The following is a 22,677-nucleotide window of genomic DNA, read 5'->3' as shown; positions in this document are numbered from 1 at the left end:
GATGCACATTGCGTTATTGCTAGCTTTGTGAACAAACTAGTAATATCATCCGTGTAAGTAATGTAGTATCATAGATGAAATAAAAGTTATAGCTGTACACAACACAGGAGTGATATGCACATATGCAAGATGTTTGAATTGATGAAATGATATGCTTCATTTATCTCAAAAGAACATAGAAATAAACAAACAGATAGTAGTTGTTATGATGTTTTCCTTTATTTAAAAATTTTTAAACGGTTCCGTTCCGTTCCGTTAAATACCAATATCCACACGGGAAATGGTATTTTGCGGAACGGAACGGAATCAGAAGAAATATATTCAGGAGAAAGATTACTTAAGTAATTTTATCGACGTTACACACACAGATTAATTGAGTCTGGTTTAAACCTCAACTTTATATTTACAGTGTCAATCAAACATCATAAAACAACAAGTGACTTTAGGTTTTCTCGGGAAAGAAGCGTGTATTGACTTATAGAGCAATGAGTAGCATATTTTATGTAATACACAATTCATTAAAACAGCAAAATTTGTAAAACAATCTTCCATTTACGATAAGTTAAATTGAAATAATGACGTTTAAAAGAAATCTTGTTTCCCCTTTTGGGGCCTCTTAACTGGTTCCGTTCCGTTCCGTTCCGTTCCGTTCCGCAAAGTACCAATAGCCACCAGTGCATAACTGTATACCTTATACATACAAATACAAATATTTTATTGACAAACACAATTACAATAATTGGCAAAGGCCTGATATATGCATAAACAGAAGTATTTTTTTATCACACAGAGAATAATACATACCCTTTCTCCATATCAAAGCCTGTATCAGCCTGTATCAGCCTGTATCAGCCCGAGACTCCAATATCAGCCCAAGGATTGAAACAGAATTGTCATCAATTTTAGTAAATAAACCCCATATCTCACTACAATAGAGAAGAACTGGTGTTACTATAGAGTTAAACAGTTTTTCTAAAAGTTTACACGGGTTATCTAGTTCATCTTAAAGTACGTATTTCTGGCCTTTCCCATGAGAACTGTTGTAGCTAAGTTGAAACTTCCATTACATTTTAAAGTTAAATCAAGATAACAATACATACACTACATACACTATGCATGAGAAAAGTCCCATTTAGGATCGAATCCTCACTGCCATCCGTCATTCTTGAAAATTTAAATTTTATCAATGTTTTATTAATGTTCAGTTTATTTGAATGTAGCCTGATAGAAGAAAACGCGTATTCGTTGTTTTCTTGACGGTAGGCGATATACTAGTATATACTTCCTTATTCATGCAAAAGTTAGAGTTGATTGTTATGATAAAATTTCAAAAGATAAATATCAACAAGTTAAAAAAAATTAAAACAAAAATCCAAAATTGGAATAGAAAACTCAAATAGTACATTACATTGTATTTTTGTACAGACGTTTTGGCCATCGATGTGGACAAATCATTTTAACGTAAATATAAACTATAAAGCGGCCTTTATCATTACAATTTCATGACCGGTATTTATCCAAGCTCAGTGCATGTTTCAATAAGTAAGCATTTATTTTTTTGACCCCGATTTCCGAACAACCTGTATAAGTCCATGGGCATACTTTGTATGAGGCACGTACAGTGTTAATACTTTTGAGGTATTTTCTGATATAAAAAAATATATTTGATATGATATCAATAATTCGAATTATACATAAAATATATATTGACATAAAAACAATTATTGATATAAATTTTTTTTTGTGATATCAGAAAATCATTTTGATATTACAAATTCGATTTCTTGATATCAAAAAATGATTTTCTGATATCACAAGATAGATTTTTGATATCAAGATTTAAAGCTGATTTTCTGTTATCAAAAAATTGAATTATTGATATCAGAAAATCATTTGTATTTTCTGATATCAGAAAAACCTGTAGATGCCTGTTAAAAATAATATTGAATGCCTAATTGTTTAACCTGGTTTCATTTTGGCAAGTTTGTCCATATATACAATGTTTAGCACTGCTTCCTTTGCGATTCACTGTGAATATTGAATGGAATTCCCTTTAAGAAATGATGACATCGCATAATGTAAAGGAAAATATACTGGCGTACAGTTAGCGCTTTCAATACATAAAAACATTTGATAGATTTTTACTTAATTAAATAAATATTCAATAAAATGCAAACCGGACTCTGTAGTTCAGCAATTTAATCTTGGCTCAAGGGAGTATTCATAAATTATGTGAAATTCATTAACCATTTTATTTGAATTTCTGATATCAGAAAATAAAATTCTTGATATAAAAAAATCAGTTTGAATTTCTGATATAAAAAAATCATTTCTGATATCAAGAAACAGAATTTCTGATAACAAAAAATCATTTTCTGATATCAGAAATTCTAATTCTTGATATCAAAAATTCATTCTGATATCAGAAAATACCTCAAAAATATTAAAACGGCGCCCCATAACTTTGAACATTATGTTCTTGATACATTTCCTGATCAATGGGTATTGAGCACTTGCTGAATCTTGTAGTTTGTAGAATATATGGTGTACTATTATATACAAACGGTTTACTGTTGAGACTTTCCACATAAAACGCTCGTCCTTCCGAGTACATATGATTACCGTACACACGGTCCCACATAGGAGTCCATTTGGGTGACGAAATGGGTATGTAAACTAATCAATTACGCAATGTTTGAATACAGAACTCATACGAATGCGATTACAGTAATAGTAATGAATGTTTTTAGCCTTCTTTGTCAATATTGAAACTTAAAAATTATTTTTGGTTTATATAATTATATCAAATACGACTTATACCGCTTCGTGAATCTTATCTGGGTCAAACATTTACGAAAGCTCAGTAGGGTTTGCATTACCTTGCGTTTTTACTTTTAAGGACGTTGGTTCCTGCGATCAAACCGTCTCTAAGTCTTTTTTTAAGTATTTTTTAACATCTACACATATAACTAAACCAAAATTCAAAACAAAATGGTGGGGTCTATTTGCTCCTTTTGGTGTTACTGTGTATTTATTATGACCTTTCTGCACTGAAAGAACAAATTGCACATAAATCGCTTTTCCCTCTATAATTTTTAATCGAAATGAATCATGGTATCAAAATCAAATTTACATTATTTAGAATTAATAAAATCAAAATTATCATAAAGAAAAAGTTTGCAATTTCTTCACCTAATTGATATTTTGACCTTTACGCACTGAAAAAAACCCACTATTTATAAACGAATTAACATGCGATGAAATTATTTAAAAGTCTCATACTTTTCTCAAATTATGACAGACTTGTCAAAAGAAACTTACAAATTCAGAACCCCCCCCCCCCCCCAAAAAAAAATAAATAATAAAATTGGTCTATAATGTAAATTACGAGACATGGAATGAAATAAGCTAAATTTTAGGGGAAAATTGTAGTTTATTTTTTCTTGACTTTTATGAAATATTAGTTGAATATGCCGATATATGCCGATAGAAATATTGAAATATTGTTAAAATATGTTTTTTGAAACAACACGAAGATATCCCAATGCATAAACTATCTAGAAATTTGGTCTGCACTAAAAAAAAAAAGAACACTAAAATTACGGTTGGCCTACTGAATTGTTTTCCCTCGGACTGAAATGTCACATTTTCATTAGATTAAACATGGCACGTGATTGCCTCATATATCTCTATGTAGGTTCTTTGAGGATTAATATTAGGCAATATGGCCGTCATTGGCCGCCGCCTCACCCGATATTTCATATTATTTAACACAGAAATCGTGTTCAGTAAGTCATTTAAATATTTAGAGTAGTGGCCCTTTGGAATTATTTTTAAATTAGAGTAGTTGCCCTTTGAATATTGACGTCACATTGTTGTGTCTGGAGCAGAACAAAATGGCAGCGTCTAAAGCTCAAATCTCTGCAGAGGTTTAAAATTGAATAGCAACAAAACATTGTAAGTAATATGGGTGAAGCGAAGATTTTTTTAAGCGTATTTGAAAGGTGATATTGATAATTTTGAAAAGTTTAAATGAGTTTAATTGGACGAGATGTAAGGCATCTTGTACATGGCTTTGCGTAGATCACCGCTATTTGTGAATGAATACCCGGTATATCGCTTGATAGTCCTCGAGAAAACAAAACACTTATTAGGTTAGTTACTGACTCACTACGGAAATATATTGGGTTGATCAATCTCATAGATGGCGAGGCGAAGCCGAGCCGTCTATGAGATTGATCAACTCAATATATTTCCGTAGTGAGTCAGTAACTAACCAAATAAGTAATAATATTCTCTTCTAAGGAATATTTAGCAAACCAATTTTTATACAAGACAATAACTATGTAATTTAGCTTAAAACATACCCTCTAAATAACTTTCCCTACCAAAACAACTACCGTCAGATGTTTATAAATAGACCATTAAATCTTTTATGTCAATTTAGTAGTAAAACATTGAAGCTCTTATTATTGAAAAATAAATTGTTGATATTTTATACTCAGAATGTAATCTTCAAGTTGTTTGGGACTTATATACATGTATAACAATTATCGACAGTCATATATAAAGCAATACTTTTTAAATTCAGAAATTAAAAAGTATACCTGACTCTTTTTGGCACGTTTGATTTTAAAATAATTACATTTTAAAATACTAGTAATTACATCATACATCAATGAACAGAAAATACTAGTATTCAACTCAAAATATTATCAGCAAGCTAGACAATTTTACCAGTTTTCCTCAAAAAACCGAAAATGAATAAAAAATTAATGAATAAATCTATCAAATAGTGAATGGGTGTGTAGAGCAATTCACCTTAAAAAGCATTGAAAAATGTGATGGATAGACAAAAGTAAATGGATACAGTATCATTCACTCCGTTGAATTTATTTCATGCCTAAATAAGGCAAATCTTCCAAACCAATAGTGACAAAACCAATTTGAATACATGTCAATGCATTTTTGAGTGTAACATTTTTTTCTTCCTTTTTAAAAAAATTGTCTTTGAGAAGATAAACCCTTGCCTGTCATTTGTTATTTGAACAGTTTTCTTCAGATTTTATAGGCTCTCGCCATATAACTATTTAGCTACTTATTATTTTCCCTATTTCTTAGCGTCCGAAACAAATGTATCAGAAGATGACATCATCAGAATTCACGACAACCATGGTAACACCATAGAGTTACTGGGGAGCGGGGGTCAGTACCTCAGCGCGAGCAGTGTCAGGTCTGGGAGGTACCCTAACCCCGTCACTAACATCCCTAGGCTGAGAAAGATGAACGTCAACGAAGATGACATCTTTCTCTGTGCATATCCAAAAGCAGGTATGATGTAGTGAGAAAAAAAGAGCAAAAATCCTGCTGTAATATTTTAATGACAAAGTTGAATGAATAGACTAACAGCATGATAGAGCATACTGAAACACTGATAATATATAGTAGCTAGTTTTTGGTTTTTTTTCATAACAGGAACACATTGGACCTGGGAAATTATGACCATGCTTCTGCAACAGAGTGCTGAATATCACCCCCGCGAAAAAGACAGTCACATGTACGAGTTCCATATTCCAGAGACGCTACAGGCTTTAGAACGACCCCGTGTGTTCAACACCCACGTCCGTCCAAATAACCTACCGGAACAGTTCTTTGAGAAACGATGCAAAACTGTGTTTGTTCAACGTAACCCTAAAGATATAGCGGTATCATATTATTACCACTGTAAGAACTTGATCCAATTTGGTGGCACTTTTAAACAGTTTATGGATTTCTTTTTGAAAGATGAACCAGGTAAATTTCAATTAAAATAGCAGCAAAAAGGTGTGCTGCAGCTGTTGAAAGTATTGTGTATACCATTGAAGAGTGGTAAATGCGTATTTTCGAAAGAACAATTTTTACTTTCACTTACTTATAACAAGTAACCTTTTTTCTGTTCATAAACGCAAATAAAGTGTTTTAAACCAGTTAGATCGTGATTCGGTCGTGTCAGTGGCACCATTAACACCACTGTTACTACTGGGAGTAAAATTGAAAAATATTTTTGCGACATTTATCATTAAAGAAATGTAAACAAGAACAGTTTTACAAATTTATGATATTTACATTGTAGTGTATCACTGCGCCTGGTACAAATATACATTAGAATGGGAACAGTTCATCAAAGAAAATCCAGATCATCCTGTTCATTGCATCATGTACGAGCAACTTCAACAGGTGTCTGGTTTGGTGAAATATGTCGCAATGGTTTTGCTGTCAAAGTAATGTTTTTGTTCAACTATCTAAAAAATGTACATGTACTATGTATAGACTATCATTGATAGAATGCAGTCGAAGAAATCAAGCGTCTTGCCACCTTTTTCAAGATACCATGTGACGATAAACTTGCCAATCTCATTGCCGAAAAATGCTCGTTTCAAAATCTTAAAGACGCAACTTTGAAAGTCAAAAATGGGGGAAAGAGCTGGACAGTTTTCAGAAAGGGTGCGTTTTTACTTTTGATTCACGCCATGCTTTTGTTTTGAAAAGTGTTGGTCAGTATACCTTAACGAATAAATATACCTTATAACTCACTATTCAAATACTATTTTTAGGAAAGGTTGGAGACTGGAAAACTCATTTCACCGTCGCGCTTAACGAGAAGTTTGACCAGTATTTACATCGTCATCCGACGACCTCGGTGTATACGTATGATATCTAGACTAGGACTACTTTTCTGGGCGTCAGATTATAAATACATGAATGAAATTTTTGTCACTAAAATACATGTCCATTAAATCACCAATACGCTTTATACTGTAAAAATGTATTCCTCTTTCATGTATCTGACGAGTGTATACATCAGTGCAAGTAATTTTTTTGTTTTTGAAATAAAAATCTTAAACTTAGTGTATTTTAATGTTTTGAAACATGTTCTTGTTAATGTTCATGATATAGATTATGTTGAAAATTAAATTTTGAATATTAAACAATCCTGTAACCAGCTTCTTTATTCATAAAACAGAAGCATTTCATAACTTTGAATAGTTCAAGAGTTGGCAGAGTGGGCAATTTCTCTACTCTGGAATTCGAATAATCTGATATAATCATTGAAAACAACCAAGACTTTACATTTAACCGATGATAGTCTTTTGTTCCAGTTGATAGTACTATTCTTTACTTATGCTTTTTTGTCCTCGTGGTTTTTGTTTTTTAGTCCCGTATATCTTGTGGTTTTGACTATCAATCCTGCTGTTCTAAAATTGCATGTCGCTGTGATTGCCAGACCGTTAGCATATTCGGTGTCTTCTAGAGTGGACAAAAATCTCCAGCAGATACTGTTGTTCCTGTTATTGTTCCTAAATATCCCGTCGATCACAATAATGAACAGGAACCTAGATATAACACGTAGTGTATCCCTGTCTCACTCCTATCTGAACTTTGAACCTGTTGGTTCCATTACACGGCTGGTAAATTCATATTTCTGGAACCCCGCATTGCCTTAGTTTAACCTATAAAATGACCCTTACTTAAATTGTAAACGAATAAAAGAAATCCGGATAATTTAGAGTTATCGAACCTTGCTGAGGATCGGAAATTGTTAATGGAGTCGTGATACAAACTATCTGGACAATGTACAATTATAACATGTAGATTCTGTATAAATAAAATCCGTTTTCCCCCTAGATATTCTTACGTTTATAAGTATAAGTCCCTTTTCTAACACGATGATATTGTAGTCATATCACATGTTGAGTACTGTTTTTCTCAAAACGATCCTTAACAACTGTTTATGTATGGGATATAAACTTACAACAAACTCTGAACTTTCTTGTGAGGCCAAAGAATTGTCCTGGGACCAAAGTCTTAACAATTATAAATAATCATCTGGTGGATTAGTTTCCGAGAAGAAGATTTTTTAAAGATTTACTCTATGTATTCCTATGTAAAACTTCAACACCCCCCCCCCCCCCAAAGTCTTAACAATTATAAATAATCATCTGGTGGATTAGTTTCCGAGAAGAAGATTTTTTAAAGATTTACTCTATGTATTCCTATGTAAAACTTCAACACCCCCCCCCCCCCCCGTGGCCCACCCTAACCCAGGGGATCATGATTTTTACAACTTCGATTCTACACTACCTGAAAATGCTTCCACACAAGTTTCAGCTTTCCTGGCTGATTAGTTTTTGAGAAAATCTTTTTTAAAGATTTACTCTATATTCTTATGTAAAAGTTCCACCCGCCCCTCAATTGTGGCCACATCCTACCACTGAGGATCATGATTTTTACAACTTTGAATCTACCTGAGGATGCTTCCAAACAAGTTTCAGCTTTCCTGGCTGATTAGTTTCTGAGAAGAAGATTTTTAAAGATTTACTCTATACATTCCTATGTAAAACTTTGACCCCCATTGTGGCCCCACCCTACCCCCAGGGGTCATGATTTTCATAATTTTGAATCTATACTACCTGAGAATGCTTCCACACAAGTTTCAGCTTTCCTGGCCAAATGGGTCTTGATAAGAAGATTTTTTTAAATTTCTCAAGGGGTAAAAACAATTAAGACAATTTAATATTTACTGATCATTTCGTCCTCCACATTGTTTGAAATATTTGGCGGCATAAACTTATTTTCTGTGCTAAAAGAGCATTTTCATTTCCATTGGCAACCCACAACAATCCGAAAACTCTGGTGAAAACTCTACCAAACCTGAAGTGTAGGAGAAGAAAAGAAAATTAGCCTGAAGTGTTCATGATATCCAGCAAAGACTGAGGTCTCGGGTCGCAACCAGAAATTAAGATAGCTACATTGTTCTCAACAACATGAGAGTTATATGAAAATCATCCACCACAATTACAAGATAAATGAATGTTTGTATATTCCATAAAATCAATACAGTATTGGTTGGACAAAATACATGATGTCATGTCCAATTGCTCAGTCTAAAATACCCACGTTTCTACTATCTTAAAATAATAAGATTTTTTCTTTATTTCTAAATGACTTTTATTTTTACATGCAATAAACACATGTAATGAAAATAATAGCTGGTACTAGTATAACATGGCTTGTAGGCCAGTACTAAATGATAGACAATAATTTTCTAACATGGTTTCAACGTAATGGAACATTATTGCAAAAGTGTGCTTTAAACTGTAAAAGACTTAATTTGTTTTTGTGTTAATATCAATATAAACTTCAACATTTCTGAAGAACAAATAAATACACACATCCACACACACTTTTTTTTAGCTTTCATAACCTCACTGGCATACAATACAAAGTGTACCAGGTGACTGAAACATTGCATCATAAGAGAGCGGTCTCCACCCCCCCCCCCCCCCCCCCCCAAATATATTAAATTTGCAATCAACAGTATGGACATCATCAAACAAAGACAAAACTATCAAAACATATATATTGGTGCCTTACATATAATGCCTATAAGGTTCATACATACATAAATCAGATGCATACAACTTGCTATTGATGTTCTGATTAGAAAACAGTATTCTTCCAGAATATTGAATTACAATGGTTTAAAAATATATCATTCTGAATTCACCATGAAAATTACTTTAAGAGACATTCCAGCTGTTACAAAGATTGGAAAATTAAATAAAAATAAAAGATTCTTAAGTTTTTAGAGCAATGTAACCTCTGATATAAAAATATCACAAAAAGAATTCATATTGTTACACTCATAAAATGATCATGCATGTAAAATCCCACAATCCAAGCTATAGAACAAATATTCAACAAAAAATGAAGAGGGTATGAACAATAAGATGTTTGACTGTAAAATCTGATTATCTGCACTTTAAGGTCAAGATCTAGTAAATGAAAAAGTGCCTTCGGGGTTTTAGAAGTTCAGGATATAAATTTTTTGAATGATGTTTCATAACAATAGCTCTGTTGATAGGGTGTATCAGGGCTTAAATGTTTGGTAAACACAATGAAGAGTCATGTTTTTAACTGTCAATTTATATATAATATGAAGGAAATAAGTAACAAATCTCAAAAGTTTTGTTCATTTTTGACCAATGAAATAAATCTGGAATGCCTACAGTCTCTCCAAAAATGGAAATAAACAAGCTCTTGACCTGTCCTTTAAAATGATGTTGAATTGAATATAAGTTTGTTTCAGGATTACTCTTCCAATGATTTAATAGAATGTCAAGAAACTGTTTTATTTTTTTTCTTAATTCATTTAACTCCGTAAAGTATGGGGGTAAAAATTAACAAATCAATTGTGACGTCATAATGGTTTGGCCATCAAAAAGACACTCTGGAATCATTTACTATATCTTGACTTTGATTAACTAAAATTACTCTCTAGTTTTAACGTTGACATTTCTACTGACATTGAAAGACTTTGATAAAACAATTAACACATAATACATGTAGTAATAAAAGGCACCATATATAGATAACAGTGGCTTTACCATCTAGTAACACGATATATGGAAGTTTGTTTGAAGAATTTGATCTATCACATCTATTGCACTTTTTGTTCTGTTGTCTCAACTAAATCTGAAAGACATGATTAAAAGAAAAAAATCAAAACTATTTTTATGACTTTAATATGATAATAATAAAAAATAACTCATGTTTATAAAATCTTTATGGGATTAACATCATTTTCATGTATGAACATTATCATTATAATATCAACCCCTCCCCACCCCCTCCCCTATCATGATACATTATCGATACTTCATACTCTGATCAACAGACTGAATCAGAAAATAATTCTCATACTTTTTGTTGAGTTTTTCTTATGCATATACATAAAAAAATACACCCACCTAAATTCTCCATGACCTTAAACTTCTCCGAGCGAATTATCTTGTCTCTTTCCTGGTTGAACTCACATATCTTCAAATGTTCCGACAAGACTCCATCTCCAATCAATTTCCATTTTCTGATAGGGGTCATACTCTTACTAAAACTCCATTTCTACAGTGTAAAAAAACCAGTTATGTTAATCATTCAGGGCATGAGAGGACGTACTACATAATACACAGTATCTCTATTACCGGTACCTGGAAAGTAGAACCATTTCTACATTTAGAAAATAAAGACATACACTATGCATGAGAAAGTTTTCATTATCATTGTGCAAATAGTTTAAGATACACAGAACCCTGGATCCATTTCATTTTCATTTGCTTACCACCCTACCCCCAAACACCAGAAATTACCACAATATGGGCTCATCATGATAAATTTGTTACCACCCCTATATATTATAAAATAAAGGGAAGTCAAATTTTAAAAAAAAAAAAGGAAAATTATGTGAAGAACCCCCATGATTTTACTGTATTTCATTTTAAAGGGACTTGGACAGGATTTGAGTTCAAAATTTTATTTTTTGTTTTTTATATGTATAAACTGGTTTACTTGTGCATTTTGAATGATTGACCAAAATTTGAATGTTTGAAGCCAAGCCTTAAGAGAAATGCAGAGGTTAGAATTATTTGTTATGTAAACAAAGCTCGAGTTTTATATGGTAAGTAATGAATTATCATTTAATTGACAAAATGACTTGTGGCAAACAAGATAAATTGATTTAATGTGTTCATGAATAATATAACAACAGAGAAAAGCAACATTTGATAGAAACTTATACCAGTATGGCCCATATGTTAACAATTACAAGGCTTGATCTTTCTTTACAAAACAAAGAATTTTAAACTCTGTATCTTGCTTATAACTCAATATTTGACTTTCAAGTTTTGACAAAGCATTAAATATACCCCTAATAACCATTCTAAACAATAAGAATCGAAAAATAAAATTTAAAATTTTAAGCTTAAATCTTGTCCAAGTCCCAAAAAAGAACCAATTTAAAATAACATGATCGTTTATCAAATATTGACCAGTACATAACATTTATACCCTTAAACACAATTTATTGTCAATTATCTTCATCAAGTTATTGACTGATCATTTCCAAATTAAAAACTTGCATAACACAAGCTTCATCTTTAATATCAAGACATATAAAGACACTTACATTCTCTTTGACGTGCCAAGAGTTACTATGTTCAAGTTTTTCCCATTCCATCAGAACCATTCCTTTCTCTTGCAACAAAGAGGCACATATATTTCTTAGCCCTCTACAAGTCAGTGACAGATTGTTTAAGCTAAAGCCATCCAGATAACAAATGATATGTTCTAAGATTTCCACTGGCAGAGTGATCAGTTTCAATGCTTCTCTCTCTTGAGACATCCTGCTTGGTATATCTGGTCCAGATGCTCGTCGGAACCTTGGAATGACCTTGATAAGAGAGTCATATTTGGAAGACGTTACAATTTCAGGAGTGGCTTCTCTAAGTCGTCGAATCTTGTCTGAATCTTTATTCCCTGAGGCTGGTAGATCATCAATGCATTCAGTTATTTCAGACTCATTTTCCTCTCCAATTGTGAGACCAAAACTTCCTAACAGAGAACTGTGTATAATCTTTCCTCTTGGTATAAGAGGGACAAGCTTGCGATGAGTAAAACTACAGCCTAAATAAGCAAGGGGACATCTTTGCTCCATAACTCCATTCAAACCACTGTGTATTTCATTGTGAACATTTTTGAAATGCCATGCAATCTCATCTCTCCTAAAACTCTGACCACAGTGAAATGGGAATAGTTTTGATCCACTAGAATAGCTTTCCATAGTAAGGCACACACCTAAAAGTTCATGAAGTTGAATTTTTCTCTTGTAGAGGTTGACTAATTTGTCTTCATCACTACCCCCTTCTTCTAAACTCTCCTCTTTCATTTCAGTGGAAGTGGATTGCATCATGTTTTCCTCCTCTTGCTGTTGACGAGAGGTTGCTAGTAATTCTTCCATCTTTTTCTGTCTTTCTCTTTCAATACTGCTTAATCTTCGAAGACCTGCAAGCCCCATTTGGGATGAAATGTAATCTACACCTGTATCACCTAACTTTGAGGAGGCATGTGCTTTTGCAAAATTATTTCTATCATCACAGACTGGATCTTTGGCACAATAATCATTGTCTTTTGGTGATGGTGAAAAAATTCCATGATATAGAGATTTTTGAAGACCTGGAGGAAACTCGCTGGTTTTCCATGGCACGTCATCAGCCACCTCTTTTGCTTTTACAGACGGCTCTGATTTTTCTGAAGCCATTTTTTCTAACAGCATACGTTGATCTCGTAGTGCTAAGGCAACATCTAGCTGTCCACATTGTACATGTGGATTATTCAACGGCAGAGGTGCTTTAACACGTAAATCACTCGAATGCATTGGCCATCTGTGCCATTCAATCATACACTTAACAACACTTGCAGGACAAGTGCTAATGTGGTTAGCCTGTTGATCCCTAGATATCTCAAAGGGACATCCATATATACAGTTGATACAGGGAACTTTTTTTCTCATGCAGAAATTTTCATGCTCATCAAGTTTGCATCTGTGAAACCTCTGACCACAAGAATATGGACAGTCTATTAATGAACAACTACTGAGTCCATCCGGAGTTATGTTACAGTATCTATTGACACAAGCTGTGCAGTGGGCATGAAGAAGACCAAGAGTGGCAGCATGCTTCTCCTCTTCTGACAATTTTAGATTCTCTCTGCTAGTAGGATCCTCTTGAGATATCTTATGGAAATCTAAAAATAATTCACAAAAAATCAGACAAATTACAGAGTGCTGAATAAAATATGCTGAAGAATTTTCGTCCTTCGATATAAATCACCTTGGTAGAGATGGGGAAATGATAAATGATTAACACCACATAATCGGGGTGCAATGACCATAATGGGAAGGTATCCGGTTCGTTCGCCCTACCTACCTGTTTGCTCAAATCCGTTTGCCTTAGGTTCGTTGGCTCTGAAGTAGTTTGTTTCTCTAAATGATATACTGTAAATTCCTTATATTTCGCGAGTACTTAATTCCGCGATCCCGCTGTTTTGTATCAAACCGCGAGAATATAAAATAGCGAACGCGGAACTTTTATCCTTATTTCTTATAGTTCTCAACTCCAAGAAAAATAATGGCGAGATTTTTCATTCCGCGAAGGGTGCTTCTCGCGATTTTACGCGGATATTATTTCCTCGCGTTTAATTAGGAATCTACAGTATATATATGTAGATGGAACATGAAACAATGATTCATCATATCATTATCAGGTCAGTAAACTGGTTATCATTATGTATAACTGCTATAGTAGTGTTGTTTAATGTATTTATATACATCTTCATAAATTAATAAAATGATCATTGTATTAAAAATAATGAGGAAGTATATAATAATACAAATATCAAAATTTATGACTACATTTATTTTCTTGTATTAAACTAGGGCGAACGGACCTTGGGTGGAAAAAACAAGGGTGAATGGACCTAGCGCTAGCAAAAACTAGGGTGAATGATGTCAAGGGTGAATGCATTGTAAGGCGAACAAATATACATTCTAATAAAAATATTGCATTGCAGCTTTTTCAGTCGGCCAGCCATTTTTACATACAATACAGTAGTTGAATGCTGTTTACACATAACAAAGAATATAGAGGTAGATGTGCGAGATATTTGCAGTAACACTTTTCCATTTAAGACAGCGAAAATGTTTTTTTGAAAATCCAGTGCTTGTGGCAAAAACTTTGGGGGTAAATCTTTCACTTTTACACATGACTTGGTTTTAAAGTACTTTGTTTTTAAGTACTTTTTAGTTTTACTTGTACTTATTCTGCCAAACTTTACATCTAATTTATTTCAATTTAAATCCAAAAAAATATTTCCATTTTACCAAGTGCCACGGCAGGAATATATTGCTTTGAAAATATAATATAACCCTATCGACTGAATATCTTAAAACATTACGTGATTCAACCTCCTCATCGTCAAGATTTAGTAGCGATGAGCTTGACCAGAACATCATTAGTTTATGTAACATGGGTATATCACCAGCTACATAATTTTTTAAAAAATATTCAAGTGGCGAACTTGATCTTACCATATAATGACATATTTGTTATCGAGTCCGCTGCATTCAAACTTTTAATAAAGTTTGTTTACTATCTGTCTCCCACTCCTGTTGATATTGATCAGGATCAAATTACTATTTGGCTAATTCATTCATCATATATTTCGACAAATCTTTATTTCAGAGGTAAAATTAAGAAAAGCATTTCTATAATGATAAATTTTATTTCTACCTTAAAAAGAATAAATCATTATATAATATATCGTATTAAACACTTTCTACAATGTTTTATGGTGAAAAAAGAAAACATGGGGGTTAGCATGTATTGTACAAGTTACTATTCTTTAAAACACTTTTGTGATTAAGACAATTGAGGAAGTGAAAGTTGCACCCTGAAAGTTGACTGATCTTGATTATCCTTTTAAATTCCTTATTAATAACATTCATAACTGTTATTTGTTCGGATTCGTCCATTTCCTTTTCTTAAATATACCAACATGACTGTGATGGAATTTTTCGGCTGTACTTTTATAGCGTTTGGACCTCCCTTTGCTTTGTTTGTTTTCACAATTGCAAGAGATCCTCTTCGAATCATAGTGCTTATTGCAAGGTGTTTTTATTATACCGTTTGTTTCTATATTTATTTCATATGAATGGTAGCCCTAATGTGCAAAGTTATTTTCATATGGTCATATTCAAAGATTTCTTTTAAAGATATTTGAACAGTGTTAAACATGTTTGTTTGTTTATCATGTTTATTGACTTAAAACTTTCTCTTTTCAGTGGATTTTTTTGGTTGCTATCACTTTTGGTATCCTCAATATTGTGGTATGCTGTAGTTCCACTTAGAGAGCAGTTGGTTTTTGGTCTGGTTTTCTCAGTTCTGTTTCAAGAAGCATTTAGATTTCTATTCTACAAACTTTTAAGGTAATACTTTGGCATGTTGCTGTAGATTTATTATTTATGCTAGAATTGTACTCTGCAATTACACCGTTTTTTTTTACATATATTTAAGAAATAAAGTACGAGTTTTCGTGAATGTTGCAGAATAACCTCCGAGGTCGAGAAATGTTGTTTTAAAATATAAAAGCCAAGGCGTTAACCGAGGCTTTTATATTTCAAACAACATTTCGAGACTGAGGAGGTAATCCTGGAACATTCACGAAAACAATAACTTTTTTTCTATTCTACTAACAGCCCAGTATTTCTACAGATCGTTTCTCCTATAGAGAGAAGATTTAGGTCATTTTGACGGCTGTTCCGTGTAACCCCAATGGTTTTGTTAGAAATGTTTACATGTGTATCGATCAAAGGAATCACATGTAGAAGACAGAATTTTTAATACTCTTCACTTATTTATAAAATATCTTTGAATCACATTCCTAATATTTTAAGGGCAATTTAATACGATTATTACTAGTACACGTTATATATTTTATGTAAAAACACGCAGTGAAAATGTGCTAGGGAGGTCCTAGGAACAGCCATATTGATCTCTTAGAAATAAAGATTTGAGGCAATAAACATTGCTTTGACTGGAACTAACATGTGAAATTGACATGGTTATAAAACTTTTTACGGTTTAAAGTTGTACTTCCATGAGCAGTGCGAGACAAATAGGTATTTCTGATCTGATAATTTACTGATGACGTTCGTGGTATATTGGAGAATAATGTCCGCAGCATCTCTTTGATCTCGGCAATAACTGTAGTTGAATAATATGTAATATACACATATAACAAATTGATTCTTTGTTTTGCAGAAAGGCAGATGATGGCTTGCAGAAAGTTAGCCAAACAGGGCAAGAAATGCACATGACTCCCAGAGATATCACAAATAAACATATTATGGCTTATGGTAATGAAGCATTATTCCAGATTAATCATGATCTAGGCATTATATAAGTACAGACAATTATCATGCTAATAAAACATGTTGATAATGAAGGTCAAATAAAAATTCATCTAACAAATGTTTAGCTATATCAACTTTCCTCAGTGTAGATCATATTGGTTTTGTGTTTACCGAGTATTTCTTCATATGATTTAATGTTCAAAAGGAAGAAACCTATAATTTTTCAAAAACTAATTCAGTTAAAATTGTTTGCAAAATTTCATTGTCATTAAGATTTCCATGGAAATCTTGTATTTTATTGTACAAAAAGTATTAGAACATTGAAAGACATATGATATTCTGATACATGTACTTTTATTGGTCAAATAAGTTGCAATTTGTACTAATAATTGTCAAATAAGTTGCAGTAATTTATTAAAGAATTTAAGAGTTTACATTTAAGTTATAAACTTGTGTTTTATGGGACTGTAATAAGGTCAAAAACCATTGGCTTACAGATGGCTGACATATTGGTTTTTCAATTACGGTTACTACATTTATGTTTCAGTCTCTGGTCTTGGATTTGGGATCTTGTCTGGAGCTTTCTCCACTGTCAATGTTTTAGCCGATATGGTTGGTCCTGGAACCATTGGTATATATGGGGACTCAAAATATTTCTTTGTTGCTACAGGTAATCAAAATGTAACATGTTTTAAGTTTTATATTGTCCTGAATTTCAACATTTAAATCATTTCGTCATTATGCAGCCAATTAATAGTGGAACTTACTTATTTTAACTGCAACATACCAGTCTTGGTTTTTTTTTCAGCTTTTTTGACATTAAGTTTCATACTTCTACACACATTCTGGGGAGTTATTTTCTTTAATGGGCTGGACAAGAAACAATACTACATGGTGGCCCTTGTGGTTGGATCCCATATGCTTCTGTCATGTCTGGTAAGTTAGGATCAAAATAATATGAAGAGGCATTATCAATAAACATGTATATTCACATCGTTAAGTATTTTCCCATTTTCCTCAGAAGAATAGTTGTAGATTAATGAAAAATTTGATAATTTGACAATTGATAAGTTAAGAACGGTTCATCAGTTCCTATTACAAAATAATGTAATAGAAATGTATTTAGAATATTTTAAAAATTTGATCCATTATCAAACTTATTAAACCCAAATAATCTGTCATTTCTTTCTGTAGTTTGTAACTTTTGTCATGTCTTCCTGAAGTTACAGTAATATTATGACTTTTGGAATGCTACAATATATAGTAACAAGTGAACTTTCTCTTTTGCAGACCCTTTTGAACCAGAGAACCTCCTCGCGGGACAGCCCCTTGTACCTGGCTAGTATTCTCCCTGCTTATGTCATGACAGTCATCATGGGAGTCCTAGCATACTACATAGCCGGAGGCTCATTGGCTAATGTCCGCAGTTGCTTCCCTTGTGGAAATGCCCGCAAATATGAGATTGACTGAGTTTTATGAGAACTAATATCATTACATCTTGCATTGAAATTATTGTCTCTATAATTTGTTATTTCAAATTCTTTTCTGTCATTTTGTTTTTTTTATTTTTGAATGTCATTTTCAGAAAATAAAATTGTTGTAGTACTGTTTGTTATGCAATTTTTTAGTGTTTAGCTAATATGTTTCTTTGTAGTTTGGTTGAGGAGGAGAAATAGGTGTTCATGTTGAGTAAATGAGTTAATCAAATGTTAATTTTAGAAACCTATAAACCTCCTTGTGTAAATATTGAAACAATCATCTTTTTAAACAAGACACTGAATGGATGAGCAAAGTGTTTTAAGATATTGCAGACAATATATTTATATGCTTAATGTCGATTGAGTTTTGACCTTTGTGACCTCAAAATTGGTACAGGTCCTCTACTTTTTTAAAGCTGACATGAATTCAAAAAAGTACTTGGTAGCTATATTACGGTAGTTATGATTGCTCCTCAGCTGCCACTGGGGTATATTATATACCGGTTGATAATGTTATGGTATGTTGCTTTCTGATCCACGCATTCAGGATGCACAGACTTCTAAATGCATGAACTATACTTCTTAGTAATAAGTTTCAAAACTTAAAAAAAATAAAAATTAAAAACAGTCAAAAGAAAATGGAAGCATTTTAAAAACAAATGACTTGCCATGGTAATACTAGCCGAATCATTATGCATAGATAGTGCTGCCTTACTTCATGTGCAAATCAAATACATGCATCATTCATACAGATTGAGTGCATAACACTTCACTGCACATGTGCTGTATTACAACAGTAGGAGACTTTTTTGATTTTTGAAAATGTGTACCTGGATTTCAATCTGTTTTGCTGGTTGTTCATTGAATGTTCCTAACCATTGCAGTGGTTGACATATTTTCTTTAAAACCATGTTTCTACAAATCTTTGTGTCCAATGTAACACATTCAAGTGATTGAAATAATAGGGTGAAGCATGAATAGTGTTCTAGACCTTGTACATGTATAAGGTGTAGCGATGAGTCTAACAATAGAAATTGACAACTAATAAGGCAGTAGTCGGAGATGAAAGGGGAAAAATGCACATTTATGACTTCATGTCAGGTTTAAGAATACCAGTTTATCCTTAAAACCGTAATGCACCTTCTAATTCATTGGGGTGTATGTGTATCAAGTTGAAAGTATTTCAAGCCAATGTTTTCAAGATGTTTAGTCATCAACATCTATGTATGTTCAAATTAGTTTCGTCCTTTGTCTTGTGATCTGAAAATCAAAGATACACGTACTAGTTAACCCATTAAGGTTACCTTTGTACTAGATTTGCCGTCTGTCAAATAGTTCTTGAGATGTTGAAAGAACACTAACCAGTACCCTCAGGTTTATATTAAGGGGTGTTCAACTCTTGAACTTTGACCTTAAATTCACTAGGGGTCAATTACTCATTAGGGGGTGCCTATGTGCCAAGTTTGAAGTCTGTTCAGCTAATAGTGTCTTGATATATAGTCTGGACAACACATCAGATATTTGCAGTGTCTTGTATTCTATACCAAATTCCCCTTTATCAGACATAAAACAATCCAATTTTTGGGATAGTATTTATTGAATATGAACTCTTATCATTGTTACAGAGCATTATCCATCACTGTCACTACTGGAGGACTTCCTACTCCTCTGTTTGTGCTTTTTAAGTTTCTACAATACCCACAAAAATATATGAATATCAGTTTAAGTTTGTTTTTATTATAAATAGAACATAATTATCATAATAAATATATGGTTTATTATCAGAAAATGAACCACTTTACACAAGTATTCACATATCATAAAGTGAAAAAATCACCTTTAAATTTAACCACAAGAGATACCGGTATTTGGTATCATAGATTAACCAATCATTTAATTAAAAAGAACAATAGCTGAACTTATGCTGCAAAATTGTTTTTTATTAAGGTAAAGCAGCATTCTCCCTAAAATTTTGACTTGTATGTCTTTATACCTCATGTCATGATAGTGAAGGACCCACCTTGTGTCGGGGACTGTCCTCATCTGACTCGGAACTCCCGTGATGCCTCTTCTTCGCTTTCTTTGATTTCTTTTCTTTTTTGTTTTTCTGTTTTTTATTTTTTCATATAAAAATAAAAATGATTTAGAAATGTTATATACATGTTGTATTATATTTACTTGCATAAACAAATAATGACATATGTAAGAACCTTTTACCGCAGATGTGTTTGAAATAATGGAAGGGTCATTTAATAACATCACATTCAAAAGCAATGTTACAAGCAACACTGATTCTTCCAGTTATCGGTATTGTTTTGTGTCTGATTTTATGAGATGTTAAGTAGAGAAGAGCGATTAAATGTTGATTGCAAACAAAACTGATTACTGACTGCCCCAACTTTTTAAGCACCAAACAAGTCTGTTCAAGTTAACAGTCAAGCTCAATCACATTCTACCTTTTTCTTGGATTTGGAGGATTTTTGTTTTGGTGTTTTTTCATGTGATTCAAATGCTTCATCCTCTTCTTCTATCAAGTCATACCCCTTTCCTCCAGCCACATGGAAACAGTCCTGGGCTAAATGACCTATAAATGAAAATCATGACACGAGTAGATACATGTAGTCTCCTTCCTTTGTTTCTATGAACAGTATCTCTTAAATTAGGATTAGGCTTTAAATTACAGTAATACTAAAAGTATAAGATTGTGTATAAATACTACCTGCACATTATCAGAACTTTATTTACGAAGATACGTGACCATAATCAACCCTGTTAGATGTCCCTTAAGTTTTACACTAAATAAAAATGTTTATGAAAACACAACATTTTATTTTACATGGTCTTTTGTTAGAACTATATTGTACAGGAATTTGAGAATTACCATGACCCCCACACTTTTTGCAGTTGGTGTCTAGAACTGCCCCTAACTCAATCTTTGGTCTCTCTCCTTTGTGAAACTTTCTGTTCTTCTGCAAGTCCATTCTAAAATAACATCCTAAATAATATAATGAATACATTATCTTGAATAACATTGTATTTAAACAATATTAATGTATAAAAAAGCTTCAAGTTTTATAAAAGAACATTTTGACTATTATAATAATGAGTCATTGATTACAGATGTTCTCTACTTCTAATAGCCTTCTCTTTACTGACTCAGATTATAATCATAAGTTTAATCCATATGTTAATGTTAATTTTTGCATGTTTATCATTACTTACGATGACTGTACATTAGCAGAGTCTTCATCCCGACCTGATGTTTGACTTACTACCTTCATTGACAAACCTACTTTGTTGTTCTGAAAGATCAATTCATTGAGGTTTTTTTTTATAATGTTGGAAAAATCAAACAGATAAAACAAATTGAAGTTTCTATGTTAATCAATGAACAAGTATTTAGAGCTGAAAGTAGTTAGTACTGAAAGAAGTACTTTATTATTCAGCCAATGGCTAATTAATAGAACAAGTTCAGTCTGCTCTTAAAATAAGCTGTTAGGGTGAATGTAAGAATTAATAGTGATGTCATTTACAACCAAGCAAAAATAACAAAAGGCAATAATAACCATTATTTAACTGTTTAATTATCATTAATTCTGCTGCCATACCTCCACTGATATAACTTTGCAATAGACTTTTTCACCAGTGGCCAGCATTTCTGAGGGATCTTCAACTCGGCTTTTTGACATCTGGGATTTATGCACCAAGCCTAAAAAGAGAAACTATTTTATAACATGTTTAATATAACCTGTAACAATGACGCTATTCTGTTTAGAACAAACAGCAGAAAACAAACTTCTTAAACAGTAATCTTTCAATAAAATTCTGTTGATCAGAAACCAAATTATAGACATTTGGAGAGTCATTCTGTAAAAGCTATACCCTATTTGGACAATTGGCCTGATGAGAACACCCTTTACATACCCTGTTTTCTGTATCCTGGAATTTTCACAAAAACCCCATATTGTTGAACAGATGCAACCTGTCAATAGAATACTCTATTATTGTTGATCAATAAGTAATATGCCTAATGTATAGTAAAATTCATATCAAGATGGCTGTCGGTGTCGAAATTTGGAGCCTTTACCTCGCCATAAAATATGGTATGCAACTGTGGTAAGGGTTCATTTTCGTCACTATGTCGCCTTCTACCTGCCGACTGACCACCTTCTCGATCTGAATATGAACGTTTCATTTTACCAAACGATTACGATGATCGTAACTCAAGATGCTAAAATTTTGTTTTGTATGAGACTATTAGTACCTCCGACGTAAGAGATCCTTTTGCCATTAAAGAAAGGTAACTCGTTCGCCCTACATATAACCTGATTTAACGCGGAAATTTTAAAAAAGAACTTTAAAAAAATATATTGTTTCACTTTAATTAATCTGCTTGTGTTATCAAGGTTTATGTAT

General features: G+C 32.7%; 4 protein-coding genes across 4 annotated transcripts; 2 read left to right on the top strand and 2 right to left on the bottom strand.

Moving 5' to 3' along the window:
- Window positions 1–2,466: 2,466 nt before the first annotated feature.
- Window positions 2,467–6,888, top strand: LOC128183041 (sulfotransferase 6B1-like). Its single transcript, XM_052851863.1, has 6 exons — window positions 2,467–2,667; window positions 5,122–5,331; window positions 5,476–5,724; window positions 6,113–6,216; window positions 6,324–6,483; window positions 6,594–6,888. The coding sequence occupies exons 1-6, from the start codon at window positions 2,664–2,666 to the stop codon at window positions 6,698–6,700; spliced, it is 834 nt and encodes a 277-aa protein (XP_052707823.1). The 5' UTR covers window positions 2,467–2,663; the 3' UTR covers window positions 6,701–6,888.
- A 2,432-nt stretch (window positions 6,889–9,320) lies between these two features.
- Window positions 9,321–15,066, bottom strand: LOC128162440 (F-box only protein 40-like). Its single transcript, XM_052825658.1, has 4 exons — window positions 14,960–15,066; window positions 12,002–13,617; window positions 10,791–10,941; window positions 9,321–10,515 (listed from the first exon to the last, which is right to left on the bottom strand). Exons 1-4 carry the CDS (start codon window positions 14,970–14,972, stop codon window positions 10,481–10,483), a joined length of 1,815 nt encoding a protein of 604 aa, XP_052681618.1. The 5' UTR covers window positions 14,973–15,066; the 3' UTR covers window positions 9,321–10,480.
- Window positions 15,067–15,289: 223 nt separating this feature from the next.
- Window positions 15,290–18,388, top strand: LOC128165538 (gamma-secretase subunit Aph-1-like). The gene is made up of 6 exons (XM_052830180.1): window positions 15,290–15,539; window positions 15,713–15,856; window positions 16,692–16,786; window positions 17,331–17,453; window positions 17,592–17,719; window positions 18,074–18,388. Exons 1-6 carry the CDS (start codon window positions 15,427–15,429, stop codon window positions 18,251–18,253), a joined length of 783 nt encoding a protein of 260 aa, XP_052686140.1. The 5' UTR covers window positions 15,290–15,426; the 3' UTR covers window positions 18,254–18,388.
- A 1,448-nt stretch (window positions 18,389–19,836) lies between these two features.
- LOC128165546 (zinc finger CCHC domain-containing protein 17-like) lies at window positions 19,837–22,540 on the bottom strand. The gene is made up of 8 exons (XM_052830193.1): window positions 22,349–22,540; window positions 22,186–22,243; window positions 21,870–21,970; window positions 21,484–21,563; window positions 21,143–21,243; window positions 20,718–20,845; window positions 20,282–20,368; window positions 19,837–19,950 (listed from the first exon to the last, which is right to left on the bottom strand). Exons 1-8 carry the CDS (start codon window positions 22,454–22,456, stop codon window positions 19,891–19,893), a joined length of 723 nt encoding a protein of 240 aa, XP_052686153.1. The 5' UTR covers window positions 22,457–22,540; the 3' UTR covers window positions 19,837–19,890.
- Between the last annotated feature and the right edge of the window lie 137 nt (window positions 22,541–22,677).

The sequence above is a fragment of the Crassostrea angulata genome, chromosome 1 (genome assembly GCF_025612915.1).
Source record: "Crassostrea angulata isolate pt1a10 chromosome 1, ASM2561291v2, whole genome shotgun sequence".
Taxonomy (NCBI): domain Eukaryota; kingdom Metazoa; phylum Mollusca; class Bivalvia; order Ostreida; family Ostreidae; genus Magallana; species Magallana angulata.
The sequence above is the reverse complement of the archived record's forward strand: the minus strand, read 5'-3'. Positions and strand labels throughout refer to the sequence as shown.